Source organism: Carlito syrichta, unplaced genomic scaffold (assembly GCF_000164805.1).
Source record: "Carlito syrichta isolate Samal-C Ts95f unplaced genomic scaffold, Tarsius_syrichta-2.0.1 Scaffold287916, whole genome shotgun sequence".
Classification (NCBI taxonomy): Eukaryota; Metazoa; Chordata; class Mammalia; order Primates; family Tarsiidae; genus Carlito; species Carlito syrichta.
Window position 1 is genome coordinate 438,892 of NW_007232012.1, and position 13,637 is coordinate 452,528.

The following is a 13,637-nucleotide window of genomic DNA, read 5'->3' on the forward strand; positions in this document are numbered from 1 at the left end:
CAAATTAACCTTTCTGTGCCCTTTCACATTGCCTTAGTTTCAGGTTGCTGTAACAGAATATCATAGACTGGGTGATTTAAACAACAAATATTTACTGCTCACAGTTCTGGAGGCTGGGAAGTTCAAGGTCGAGGCATCTATAGATTTGGTATCTAGTGAGGACCCACTTCCTGGTTTGCAGATGACTTTCTCCTGCTTAGATCCTCATATGGCAAGTAGAAGGACAGGGGAAGGGAAAGAGGAGAGGAGAGGAGAACTCCCTCTAGTCTCCTTCTCTTCTTATAAGGGCACTAATCCCATTCATGAGGGCTCCACCCTCAAGACCTAATCAGAGAAATACTGTCCCAGAGGGTGTGATATTGCTGCTATGCTACTTAGCCTGATTTTCAAGTTGAGATTTCCTACATCTGTGGTTCTCAGCTTTAACTGCACATTAGAGTCACCTGGGGAACTTTAACAATATTATTTAGCAATATTACCTTCTAAGCCAAATGACTCCACCTCCAAACACCATCACCTGAAGGGCTAAACTTCAACATGAATTTAGAGGGGACACAAACAGTCAGTTCATAGCACTCATCTATAAAAAGAAGTAAAAAGAAGCTCCCTCCGTTCTAAATTCTATGGGCAGAGTAGTGGTAAACTACAGCCATATTATTTTTAGAAATTCTAATCAAACTTTATATTCTCTTAATTGGCCTTTGTACTCCGCAGTTTGTAAAACCTAACCAAATAAATTCTGACCCAAAGCAATTTGATTTTCAAATAGTATTTAGCTTTAGGTTATATCAATGGAAGTAAGTATATGAGATCAGCTTCAGACAACAAATGATATTTGTTTCTTCATCACCAAATTAGACATATGGAAATATCAGTAATGGCTAAAAGAGAAAAGTATTTTATGTCAAAATGAAAAAAAAATCCAGGTTAAGAGAGTTTTTTGTCTATATCAATGTCATTAATAAAATGTTAGACTGTAAAAATCTCTCAAGAGCACAATTGGCTCTGATGGTGTGATACCCCTCCCACTAGGCAGTTCAACCTTCTTTGTCCTTGCTGTCTCTCTTCTCAGGAAAAGAATGATTTGACCACATACTCATGACTAAAATTCCTCCCAACTCTGATGGTCTGATTCTGTGTTTCCGTGACTGGCTACTTGTTTGGATTGCTTGTTTTATTTTGTAATAGCCTTACCCCATCCCCTTCCTAAGCATTTTATATATCACATTTAGAGAAAACATGTTGAGCATGTTTTCTGTTTGGTTTTGGACTTGCATTTAATTAGTTATTAATCTCACTAACGTATTTCTGACCAGCATGGAGGCTTTTGTTTGGTTAGTTTCTCCCACAAGAACTAAGCTCCCCCACCCCATTCCCACAGCTCAAGGTTTTAAATGATTTATTGATATTGTCTGACTCAGGCGGTGTATTTGTTCTAAAACTTTAGGGCCTGAGTGCACAGCTTAGACTGAAGGCCATCAGGACATTTCCACAAATAGAAAACTGAAGTCTGCCACAAGGCCAGGGGCCGAATCATTTTTTGCCATCAGGCCTTTTGTTCCCATGGGAGATCATTTCTCCTTCTGTGTGAGCACATTCAGGAGCATGCTCTAGTTCTTTTTGTTCTTGTGCTGTCTCTCGGGGCATCCCTTAGGACCTTATTCTGCAGCTCCTATTGTGGCAATCTTTAAGGCGCCTTTGAGACGAGTTATTCATCCAAAGATGGGTTGGTTCTCACACTCATTCTGAAGGAGCCCTTATTTATATTTCCCTCAAGCCAATATTGATCCTCCTGTCTCTATGTTGGAAGTGTGTTTGCTGGAAATAAAATGTACAACACAACAGAATACTTTCCAACTGACTGTAGATGACATGTAATTCCAATTTACCCTCATAGCTCTTTTCAAACAGTTCCTGTTCATCAAGTTGACCATGATAACAAAGGCTCTCAAAGTTACCTGAAAGTTAGGTCATGTAAAAACATCCAGGAAAAGATGAGACGTATTTTACTTATGCTTCTTTATTCTATAAGTTGAGTAGATAATAATCTGTTACTTTTAAGCACCAACTATGTTTAAACTGTATACCTAGTTACTAGGATCAAGGCAGGAGACTGAAAACCGTGGACTCTCCTCCTCAGGGACTTAAAGCATAGTTGATAAAACAAAGAAAAATGTCAATGAATAATGTATTCATAAAATATAACTATAAATGTAGGTAATCTGAGTGACAGCCAAACAGACCTAAGGAGGTGGAAGAGGACTCCTTATCTTCAGGGACAACACTATCTCCACACCAAACTCTCATGGTCACTCTTATTCTACTCTTGGCCAGATAGTTTTGTGCAGCACAGTTGGCACCTTGATATTAAAGAAATACTTGACTAAAATCATTCCACACAGACATGGGGAGGCACTATTTCTCTATTTCTCCCATCTCTCTCTCTCTCTCTCTCTCTCTCTCTCTCTCTCTCTCTCTCTCTCTCTCTCACACACACACACACACACACACACACACACACACAATAATGCTCTTTCAAATCTCCATCCTTATACTTCTCTCAGCCCACTTCTTGTTATTGGTACCTGTGTAACAGTCCAAAATGTTCTCCCCATATCAATGAGGTTCTCAGCAGAAAACAGATGGCACACTCAAAAGGGTATTTGAAGAGGATTTAATGAAGAGACTATTTATGGAGATGTGGACAGAATTAAGAAAATCAATAACAGATGTTAAAAATACTCAAGGAGCAGCAGTAGGCAGAAGCTATTCGCTTCTAAACCTATAGGGACAAGGGAAGAAGCTGGGCTGAGAGAAGAAAGGCAGTCTTTTCACACTGTGGTGCCAAAAAGAGGAGCAGGAGAAGTAAAGACCCTGAACTCTCTCCTCCCTTTGATCAAACCCAAAGGGAAAGAAACCAGAGGAGGAAAAGATCCCAGGTGAGGCCATCTGAGGGCATCAGATTCCTGGGCTACAGAGCAAGCCAGAGAAGAGCTGAGAATGGACCTGGGGAAAATCCAGCACACCCTCCTTACTTCATATTGATGTTGCTCCTCACCCAATGTGTGGCATTGCCTTCCCCAGTAGAATCCTTCCTAGGCTAAAGGATCTCCTAGCAAGTGCTGGCTTGTCATTCTATGATTATTGATAAACTACTAAGTGAATCGGGAGACTTAAAGAGGATTGCGTTTAAGTACTTGAACTGATGATATATTACCACTAAATTCTAAATAAATTGTCTTGGGACATACAAAGCAATCAAATCTATAGGTGGAAACAAAAATGTTAACACATTTAAATAAATTAGAAGCCTTCGAGTGGAATCTTTAAGAAGACTTCTTCTTGTTAATTGATTTATCTATCCGTTGGTGGATCTGATCATTACTAAGATGCCTATAAACATCTAGGAAACTGTACAGTTCTCTCCTTGATGCCTATAGGCATATTTCTAATGGAAACCAGAAAGAACTTTTTTTCTTGGAAGAATCCATTGAATTGCTTGACTCTTTTTTTTAATTAATAATAAAGCAAAGCAGAGAATGCCCTTCAGTGAAGAAATTTCAAGATAAGAGTAATATTTTCAAAAAGCCAGGCTTTCATTTATTCTAACCCTCAAAGCTCTAGAGTACAGAAGTACCTGGAAGAAAGATGCAGAGAGAGAGATGCAGGCTAAATTTGAAATGCTGTGGAGGGTTTTCAAATCTGTTATTGATCCATAACAATTAATTAGAACCAGAAGTCAGTTACAGAATTGCCATCTAGTCCCACTAACTAGCTCTCCCAAACTTTCAAGTCATTTTTTCCTGTCTTTTCACAGCTATAATATAATAGTAGTCACTATTATGTATTTAGTGTTTGCTATGTGCTAAGGGCCATGTTAAAAACTGCACATGTGTTAGCTAATTTAATCTCATAGCAACTACTTGAGACAAGTATTATTACTAATACCATTTACAAGTGAGAAATCTAAGGCATTGGAAAATTAGGCAATATGCCCAAGGATAAAGAGTTGGTAAGTGGAAGGACTCAGATTTGAACCTTGAGATGCAGGTTCCAAAGGCTGTGTTCTTTTTGGTTACATTTAGTTTTAGTTTTAGTTTTACAGTTGTGGGTTACAAGTGCGGATTTACTACATAAGCAAGTTGCATGCTGGTGAAGTTTGGGCTTCTAGCTGGCCCTTTCTCCCTGTGATAGTGGAGCAGGTACCCAGTATGTTGCCACATGCCCCCCTTCCTCCTACCCTCCCTCCCTTCCCCAGGAGTGTCCAGTATCTACTGATCCCACCCTTGTCAAAGACTGGGTTCTTAAATTCTACCCCACAGTTGCCCCCAAATTGCATTTATATGCAGCTCTGGGGGTTTCAAAATCTTGATAAAATATGTATAAATATATTGTTTCCATTCCTCAGAAATTTATAGAAATGTTATTGCTTGTAAAACTCAGAATAGTCCTGTGATGTAGGTGTTCTTTCTCTTGTGTAGTCATAACCCTGACTGACTTAGCAAGTTACCCAGTCAAAAACTGGCAGAGTCAGAAGTCGGGTCCAGATTTCCTGACTCCAAGTCCAGTGATGGTTCTGCTAATCCACAGCTTCTTCAAGTCACCCCCATTAGAAGAACAGACTTTTGTCCCTGTGAAGACAGACTGATTAGGAGTACAACCTGGGCTGCATGACTTACTGATTCTGGATCCTTAGCAAGTAAATTAAACTTTCTAAGCCTCTGTTTTCTTACTTGTAAAACAGGGATAAAAAGATTTACCAAAGGGGTATTGCTGAACTTTAAATAAGTTAAAGACTAGGGCATTGCCACTCATTTATAAAATTAATTTATTATTATTATTATCATTATTATTTGGTCACCCAGGCTTCTGGAGTGCAGTGGTATAATCATAGCTCTCTGCAGCCTCCAATCCCTGGGCTCAGGTGATTCTCCTACCTTAGCCTCCCAAGTAGCTGAGACTACAGGTGCATGCCACCAGGTCAGGCTAATTTTTTAATTTTTTGTATAGTCTCATTATGCTTCCCAGACTGGTCTTGAATGCCTATCTTCAAACAATCCTCCTGCCTTGGCTTTGATTATAGGCATGAGCCACCATGCCTGACCTAACATGTAATATATAAATGTATAGAAAGTGTTCAGTATGCCTGTCAAATACAAATAAAATAAAGTCACTCTCCTACTGAAAACCCTCTCTTAGCATCCCATAAAACACAAACTTCTGTCTGGTTCCAGGAAGACTTTCATGGTTAGACTTTTGTCCACTCTGTCCTTGTCCTTTTCTTCTCTGGCCCTTACTCACTAAGGCCAGTCACACCAACCCTTTTGAGAATCTAGCCCTAGAGCCTTTGCACATGCTCTCCTTTTACACAGAATGCCCCCTCCTCCCATCTTCATATGGTGACCTCCTGCCAATTGCATTGCAGCTTGATTATCACTTCCTGAGAGAACCTCCTGGACAAGCCAACCATTCTCTGTTATATCATCCTGTATGTATCACCCTACTATATATTGTCATTTTTTTCTAGCACATATCATACCTTGTTTATTTCATGTTTGTTTATTGATTACCTCTTGCCCAAAAGATGTAAACTCCAACTTGTTCACTGTTGTATTTTCGTCTCATAGAACAGAATCTGGCACATAGAAATGGCTCAATCAATATCTGTTGAACTCGGATGATAAATAGTCTCACCCAGTTTACTATTATTTCTAGATGTATTGCTCATAATTGGTGATTGTGATCTGGCAACTTCTTGTGAGAAAATATATGTTTCCAGTGCTATACCCATTAGGATATAATTATTACTTAAGTGAACATAATGGAATTTCCCCACATTTACACATGTTTTGAACAATATGGAAAGCATGTGAGCAGTGCTTGCCTCTGTGTAATGTTCAGTACTGCTCAAATCATGGTAAGTTCAACAGAGACGGATGCCATGGTTTGTGGTGATTTCCTCTGTCTCACTTTGATACCATCCTCCACAGAAAGAGCCAATCCATGTAGGGCTCCACAACAGACCCAGGGCAGCAACTCTGGGAAGATGTGTCCAGGCTTCTTTCAATAGCCTTATGTAGAAAGGGGTCAAGAGTTTGGGCTTTTTCCTCATGTGTCTATATTGGAAGGTTGGCCTTATCATTTATCAGGTTGTATAAATTTCTCTGTTCCTCGGTTTTCTCAAGTGTAAAGTGGGGAAAATAATATCAACCATATAGGATTATTGGGAGGATGAAACAAATCAGTACATTGAATACACTTACAAAAATATAAAAAACTGGGACTGTTTTAAAAAGTGCCTGCTGGGTGTGGTGACTCATGCCTGTAATACCAGCACTTTGTGACCTGGAGGCATGAGAATTGCCTGAGCCCAGGGGTTCAAGGCCAATCTAGGCCACTTGATGAGGCCTCGTCTCTACAATAAAGCAAGAATTAGTTGGGCATGGTGGCACACACCTGTAGTTCCAGTTACTCAGAAGGCTGAGGAAGAAGGATTAATTACCTGAGCCCAGCAGGTTGAGGCTGCGGTATTCCCGATCATGCCATTGCACTACAGCCTGGGTGACAGAGTGAGATGCTGAATCAAAAAAGAAATAGAAAGAGAGAGAGAGGGAGGGAGGGAGGGAAGGAAGGAAAGAAGGAAGGAAGGAAGATGAAAGAAAGAGAGAGAGAGAGAGAGAGAGAGAGAGAGAGAGAAAGAAAGAAAGAAAGAAAGAAAGAAAGAAAGAAAAAGAGTATAAAAGTGTAAATATCCACCAGGAGGGCCAGGCGGGGCTGGACTCCTGTTCCTCTTGGGAGAGCAGATGTAAGCAATAAAAAATAGCACAGAATAAATCCCAAATTCCCATTATCAGTATTATTATTAAAAGCGAATTAAGGCTAATTTCATTATTTCTCACTTATAGGCAAGTTTTCCCTTTCTTGGTATTAAAAGAGAGCCCTATTCATATTTATTGAGCAACTCCAAAGAGCAAGGCAGTATGCTAAGCAACAGTGACAAGACACTCATTTCTAGCAAAGGAAATGTTTTGTAATGTCTTCAGTAGCTTCATGTCTCTGACTTCCAAAAGTGCCAGTAGAAAGCAAGACAATGTCCTGATGTACCCTTCTTCCCCTGGGTCCCAGAATTCAATTAAAATCAAGTTCCATCTTGCCTGATCCAAAGGGTTTTAGATGAAAGGAACTTGGAATGCAAGGACTATCTCTATGAAAATGTGACTATAATGTATCCAGCAAAGTACTATGCAAACAGGGATGCTGAAAAATGTCCATTGATGTTGAAAGACAATCAGATAGGTAAATAGTTAAGTAGACAGCTACACATGGCCTTTCAGCGAGTTATTCCTTTATGACTGGAGCCTGCAGGGTTACTTGTGAAATCAAATAATCTTGTAATCAGGTAATTTCAGATTTATTGCCTTCTCTTTCTAGTCATGAGTATTTTTAACCACAATTCTGGCAAAGCTTATGTTCTGACATATTCCTGTTTGAACATATTCAAAACCTATGACAAGCTACCCTTTAAGAAAGCATTAGCGTGAGTGCCATGGGAAAATATACTTCAAGGTTGTAGATGAATTGATATGATTTCCTTGATTGTATCTTTTTATTTATGAGGCATAATTTATGAGCACAGGAGAGCAAACTGCAATGAGTGATGACTAACAGCAGCCAAAGTCATAAATCAGGAGCAGTGAAAGAAGTAGTGATTTTGATCGAATCTATTGAATTAGCTGTTGGCCTTAGCCAATACAGGTATTGGAAAGACCTTTTTAATATCTATTTGTCTCCCTCATGGGAATGTGATAACAATCTCATTACATGCCCCTGGGAAACAAATAATTTAATTGTTTGTCTGTTAACATGCAACCTGTTTACTCTACTTATTAATTACTGGCATGGCTGTTCATGTTGGATTTTTGCTTAATTCTGATGTGAAGTGTCACAAAAATATGTTCCCATTGTCCAGTTTTTATAAACAATGATGTTGTCTCTTTAGTGCTGCTTGATATGAATCTGTCCTCAAAATTGTTGAAATGTATTTTTGAAATCAAAAGTTATCATTATTCCACAAAGAAGCATGTTATAAAATATCACAGAATTTGCAGAGAGCTCAGAAATTCCTCCCTCTCTTAGTCTTCTGAGTTAACAATTACAGTAATACAACTCTTATAATCAACCTGGATAAAGAAGAAAATCTCAAATTGCTCTTAGGGCAAGCACAATCATTGTCACTTACATTAGGAGTCAACGGGCTAATAAATTTGGTTATTGCTGTACTCCATTTTTACATGGAATATGATAGCAAATACAAGACTAAATAAATATCAGCTGGGTACTGAAATTATATAAAACATCATGAAGTATACTCCCTTATAACATTTTTTTAGCCTTCCAAAAAATTACATAATTTTTTATAAGACTATTACACAATTAAGGGAATAGTCTTATAATACAATAAAGGAAAACATATCAGGAACCTCCTTGAAATTTACATTAAGAGTTTAGCTCTGCACTAAGACTTGGAAAATATCAGTCCTAAGGAAGGTTATTTCAGAAAGATATGAATCATTGAGGGAGATGAAGCATTAAAGTGAATGAAAACTTATTTACAGTCAAATGTGGAAATTGTGCTAAAGAATAACTAGCACATTAACATAAGTACCCAAAAGGCCACTACGTTGGGAGAACGTCTGATAGGTGTCCCCTTCTCTCAGTTTTCTTTGCAAAGTGGAGGTCCCTTCTCTTTCTCATTTACAAAAATTATTACAATGTTCACAAATTCTTACTTTTTTTAAGAATATAATCAGAAGGAGAACTGTTGGGATGAGAGGAATTGGGAGCATATTTAAATAATGTTCGTCTGGGCTGTGAGGAAAAAAATAGGCCCAGAAAATTCCAGAAATATCAAGGTTTCAATAAATTATACCTGAAGTGAAAATTAGGAGGCAAGCAGTGGCTCTGCAAAATTGGTGAACAGTGGTTCTTCTTGGAACCGTGATAAACACAGCAATGAGCTATATGATGATTATTGCAACTGTAACATACTCAGAGATACATTTATTGTGTTTCTTTGAATGACAGTAGGTAATAGCAAAGACAGTGCAGGGTATAACTCTAAATAGACATAACATGAATATAAATTGAAAATATGTAGTGCTTGTATTTCTGTACCTGGTTCCGAAAAGAATAGCCTTTTGTGTTTTTCAAACAATATTTGGCAAAAGAATCACTTGAAAATATGTTGAAAGATTACAAGAGTCTCTCACAGGAAATCCTGATACAAGTACTCAAAATGAGTTTGATGATCATGGCCAAGGAACACATTTTGACAAAGATTTCTCTCAAAGAATTATAAGAGGACAAATAATTAAATTCATTGTTTTCACAGCAATGTGATTTTGGCATCCTAGTGGCAGATGTTGACACTTCATGTAATTAAAATTTTTAAGGCAAAATACAATAATTAGTCTTTTGGAGAGGGAAAGAGTAAATAAAAGAATTGTTTCTTTTTTTTAGTTAACAACAAGCATAAAGATGGGGATAGTCACTAGTTAGATTAATAATTATCTTACATTGAAAACTGACATTAATCTACTGTTTTGCTAGTCAATTACAGAATTTGAAGTTAAACAATTTTAGTTACTTTATACATATTAAAAGAAGTTAATCTATGTCTTCTGTGACACCTTACGCAAGAACTCTTTTTATGGTTACAACAGAAAACTTAGAGAAAAAAATAACCCAACTTGATCAGTCCTAATTTGTTCTCATTTTTAACAGCTCTTCACTGGGAATTTCCTAACTCTTATGGTCATAATGGTTTGTGCACACACTCATACACATGCCAAAGAATTCACCAGACCCAAATAATGTGTTTCAGTGGACACTTTAGTCATCTTAATTTTTTTATTATAAAAGAATAAATGTGTTTAGTAGGTATAAAGGTATCATGAATAAATCAAAGGTGAAAATGTTCTTACTTTTTTTTTTCTCTTGACCATGACATGCATAAGCCTTATTTCTTTTTTTTTTTTTTTCACATATAATGACCTTTTTTTTCTATGAACAATCCACACACTATGTTTTGTACCCAGTGATCATATGAGGAAATTTTGAGATACAAGTCTGATGAATTGGCTTGTGTGGTAAAAAATGAATAGGTAGGCAAGTAGGCAGGTAGGTAGGTGATAAAGAGAAAACAAGCAACTCTATATCTATTCACAAAATACATCATTTCTTGATTTTTGTTTGTTATGTTGGTAAAAATAAAACTGATTAGGCTATACTGCTCAAAATTTTCCATGCAAGGTGTCCGCTACTTCTTTCTTCATCCTATAAAGATGAATTCAAACATCGTGAGATTGTTTCTTAGTAGAAATCATAAGTATAATCTGTTAATATTTTTATTGTGAATCTTAAACTGCACTTCAGTTTTTTTATCTCTTGCCTAACTGGTCATAGACAAAAACCCACAGTGATATTTTGGGTAAAGGACTTTTTTATTTCAACAGAGACAGAGACAAAGATAGAGAGACAGAGAAAATATTATTTGCAGATTCTTCTGGTGGTTTGGTATAACAGAGTCACTGCCTTGTGGTATAAGTTTTGTGAAATTCATAATGCTTCATTATCTCAGTCAGCTTTCTCTTCATTCTAACTGTTTTCATTTTCACAGTAGCTCATGTAAATAGGCTGATCCTGCTTTGCATAAGCATGTTGATTTATATGAATGCTATTTTGATCTCAAATTGATTGAATACTAAAAAGAAAGTCTAGGAAAAAGAGTAATGTATTATGAAGGGTTCCTGTCAAAGACAAAAGATCCTCCATACAGTCCCAGTTAGTGATGGAGAATTTTATATTACCTTGTTTTTAGAACAGAATGTTTCCAAAGAAATACAGCAAAACACTATAATATTGAAGCCCAGGTGTTTTAAAATATCATGCATTAAATCAGGTTTGGAAATAGGACTCTATCTAGTAAAAGCTCATATAACACAGGAAGGCCTAGGGTTTAGTACTCTCTACCCCACCAGCATCAAAGACTTAATAGTATTTATGATTCTACATCTCTATTGAAAATGAAGAAAAGTTAATGTTCATAACCCAGAATCAGAACCTTGCTGAGCAATTTCTATGAATCATACTTTTTTCTTCTCATTTTCTTTCAACACCTTATGACACACTACTGCTGTCTTCTATTGGTGCTCAGTAATTAATTGGCAACTTGTGTGATTTTTCTTGTTTTAAACCTAGTTGCACATTCTTCCTCATTTCCCCCCCATCTGTCATAACCCCAATTAAAATTCTACAGGCCCTTAAATCACCAGCAAAGCACTCCTCTTGGGAAAATAAAAAACAACTCGTATAACTGTTATTTTGCATTCCTCTCTCAAGAATATTAGCATTCCGAAACTTGTCACTGATTGTGTAATAGTAGGTGTCCCCTACCACCCTGCAGAAAGATATTTGCAGTAAAAGAAGTTGTTCTGGAGCAAACAGAGGAGCCGGGGACCCTTCTTCATCAGCCCTGAAATCTGACCTCTTCATCAATTACCTCCTTCACTGACCCTCCCCAGTGTAAGACTGACCTTGGCCATTTCAGAGGAAACTACAGGATCAGCTGCAGTTGTATTCTGATGCATTCTAACTTCCATGAAGTCTGGCTTTCCTATCTCTAACACAGTTTCCTGCTCCTTACTACCTTGTGCTTATCAAAATAAACCCCCCTCACCTGAAACAACTTGCAAGTATCTATCCATCCTTGCAAGCTAAGAGACCTTACCTAATCCAGAATTGCAGGTATTCGTCTATGGAAAAGTCATTTAATTTTCATGATCCTGAGTATCTTATTTATGCATGTGGATAACATACAGAATCAAAAGCATTGCTTATTGGAAAGAGCCCTGGAGAGCAGAATTCTAGTTTCAGTGCCTGTAACTTCTGTCACCTTGAACAAGATAGTGAAATTCTCTGGAACCTCAACTTCCTCACCTTTGAAAGGGGGATAATCATACCTTCTCCATTCACCTTGCAATGTTATCATTGTGAGGACTAAGTAAGCTGACATAAGTTAAAGTGCTTTGTAAAATGCAGAGTTGATACAAATGTGTGTGATTATTATGCAAATGAGAAGATATATCTGAGCTCCAAAAATGCCCGTTTGTCTATGTAAGTAGGTTAGTTGTCTCTTTTTAAAAATGAGGCTCCTGGCAATCCTATCAGCAAGGGGCTAGGGATTTGCATTTGACAGCAACTAGAAAACAATTCAACATCAGAAATCTCACTTTTACAAAGGAATCTGGAAAAAAAAAAGTATGAAAACACGGATACAGTTGGCCTAACTACTAAAAATCTCTCTAATGTTTCTTCTCTTGAAGATATTATTGATGCAAAAGCAAAACAAACAAAAATGAAACTAAACTCTCACTGCAAAATATCCTCTGACAGTTTTTTTTCAAAACATCTCATATTTTGAACATTCTGCATCATTTTTAAAACTGAATACCTTCAATGTGTTTACTACAGAATCAAACAAGTTTTTCAGACTTGTATTTCAAAGCTTAGGGGCAAATTTGTAAAAACTATGCAGTATAGAAGACACCCAATGAGAAAAAAATTTCCGAAGTTAGACTTTCACATGAAAGCTTACTAAGGAATACTACTACTCCTAAACACGCAGACAGTCTTCTTGTATTGCCATTTCGATCTATCATTCTGATTGATCACTGTGTAGTTGGCTATTATTGGGCCTAATTTAACCCTATACACTCACACATCCATCTACTCTGTCTATTGTACCTGACATTCTACAAATTACTTACTCATGCAAATGATGACCTAAGGCAACCTTTTAGGATATTCGTGTTTAATTATACAAATGATTCTTGATAAATAAGATTATACATCCTTCCATATGTTTATTCCCTCCTTGATGAAAGGAAATTTAATTTTCATGCAGATTTGGTGGGGACAGTGTTTAAGAATTGCTGAGTTTTATGTAGTCTGCAGATCCATCCAGTTTGCAGAAGCTGACAAAATCACTCCACTTCCTGCACAGAGATGAGCAGTTTTTTCATTAGGCTTAAATCAACCCTCTCTCTACATTCTGAAATTCTAAACAGTCCTCTTTATGTTCACATGGTAAAAGGGAAAAAGTAAAAAATATAAAAGAGGAAGAGGCTGCTCTCCTTTGTGATTACAAAGTTGTAAGATCAAAGTTTATCTCCTTCTGTTATGTTTAATTGTTTCTGTTTGACTTTTTTTTTTTTTTTTTAGTCTGAGGGTATCTTGCTTTTGATGAATCTTGTTGTTGTCTCTTTGGAGGTCTGGGCAGTGAATTCTGCAGGAAAAGCCCCCAGTAACTGGACATGGTGTAGAACCGGGCCTGCCCCTCCAGAAGGTCTCAGAGCCCCCAAGTTCCATGCAATCTCTTCTACCCAAGCAGTGGTCAACATCAGTGCCCCTGGGAAGCCCAACGGGATCGTCAGTCTCTACAGGCTGTTCTCCAGCAACACCAGCGGAGCTGAGACAGTGGTGAGCAGCAGAGCAGAAAGTCCAGGATGGGTTGATTTTTAAAAATCATTGCTGTGGTGCCTGTTGCCCGTATTTTGCTCCATATGTTCTTTGACTTT

At 37.5% G+C, this 13,637-nt stretch overlaps 1 protein-coding gene across 1 annotated transcript in view; it reads left to right on the forward strand.

Moving 5' to 3' along the window:
* Window positions 1-13,637, forward strand: part of LOC103255181 (usherin) — a 465,104-nt gene that overhangs the window by 427,845 nt on the left and 23,622 nt on the right. Inside the window, exon 45 of the mRNA XM_008053149.2 lies at window positions 13,330-13,539. Coding sequence (XP_008051340.2) covers window positions 13,330-13,539 — 210 coding nt within the window. The remainder of the gene's footprint in view (window positions 1-13,329; window positions 13,540-13,637) is intronic.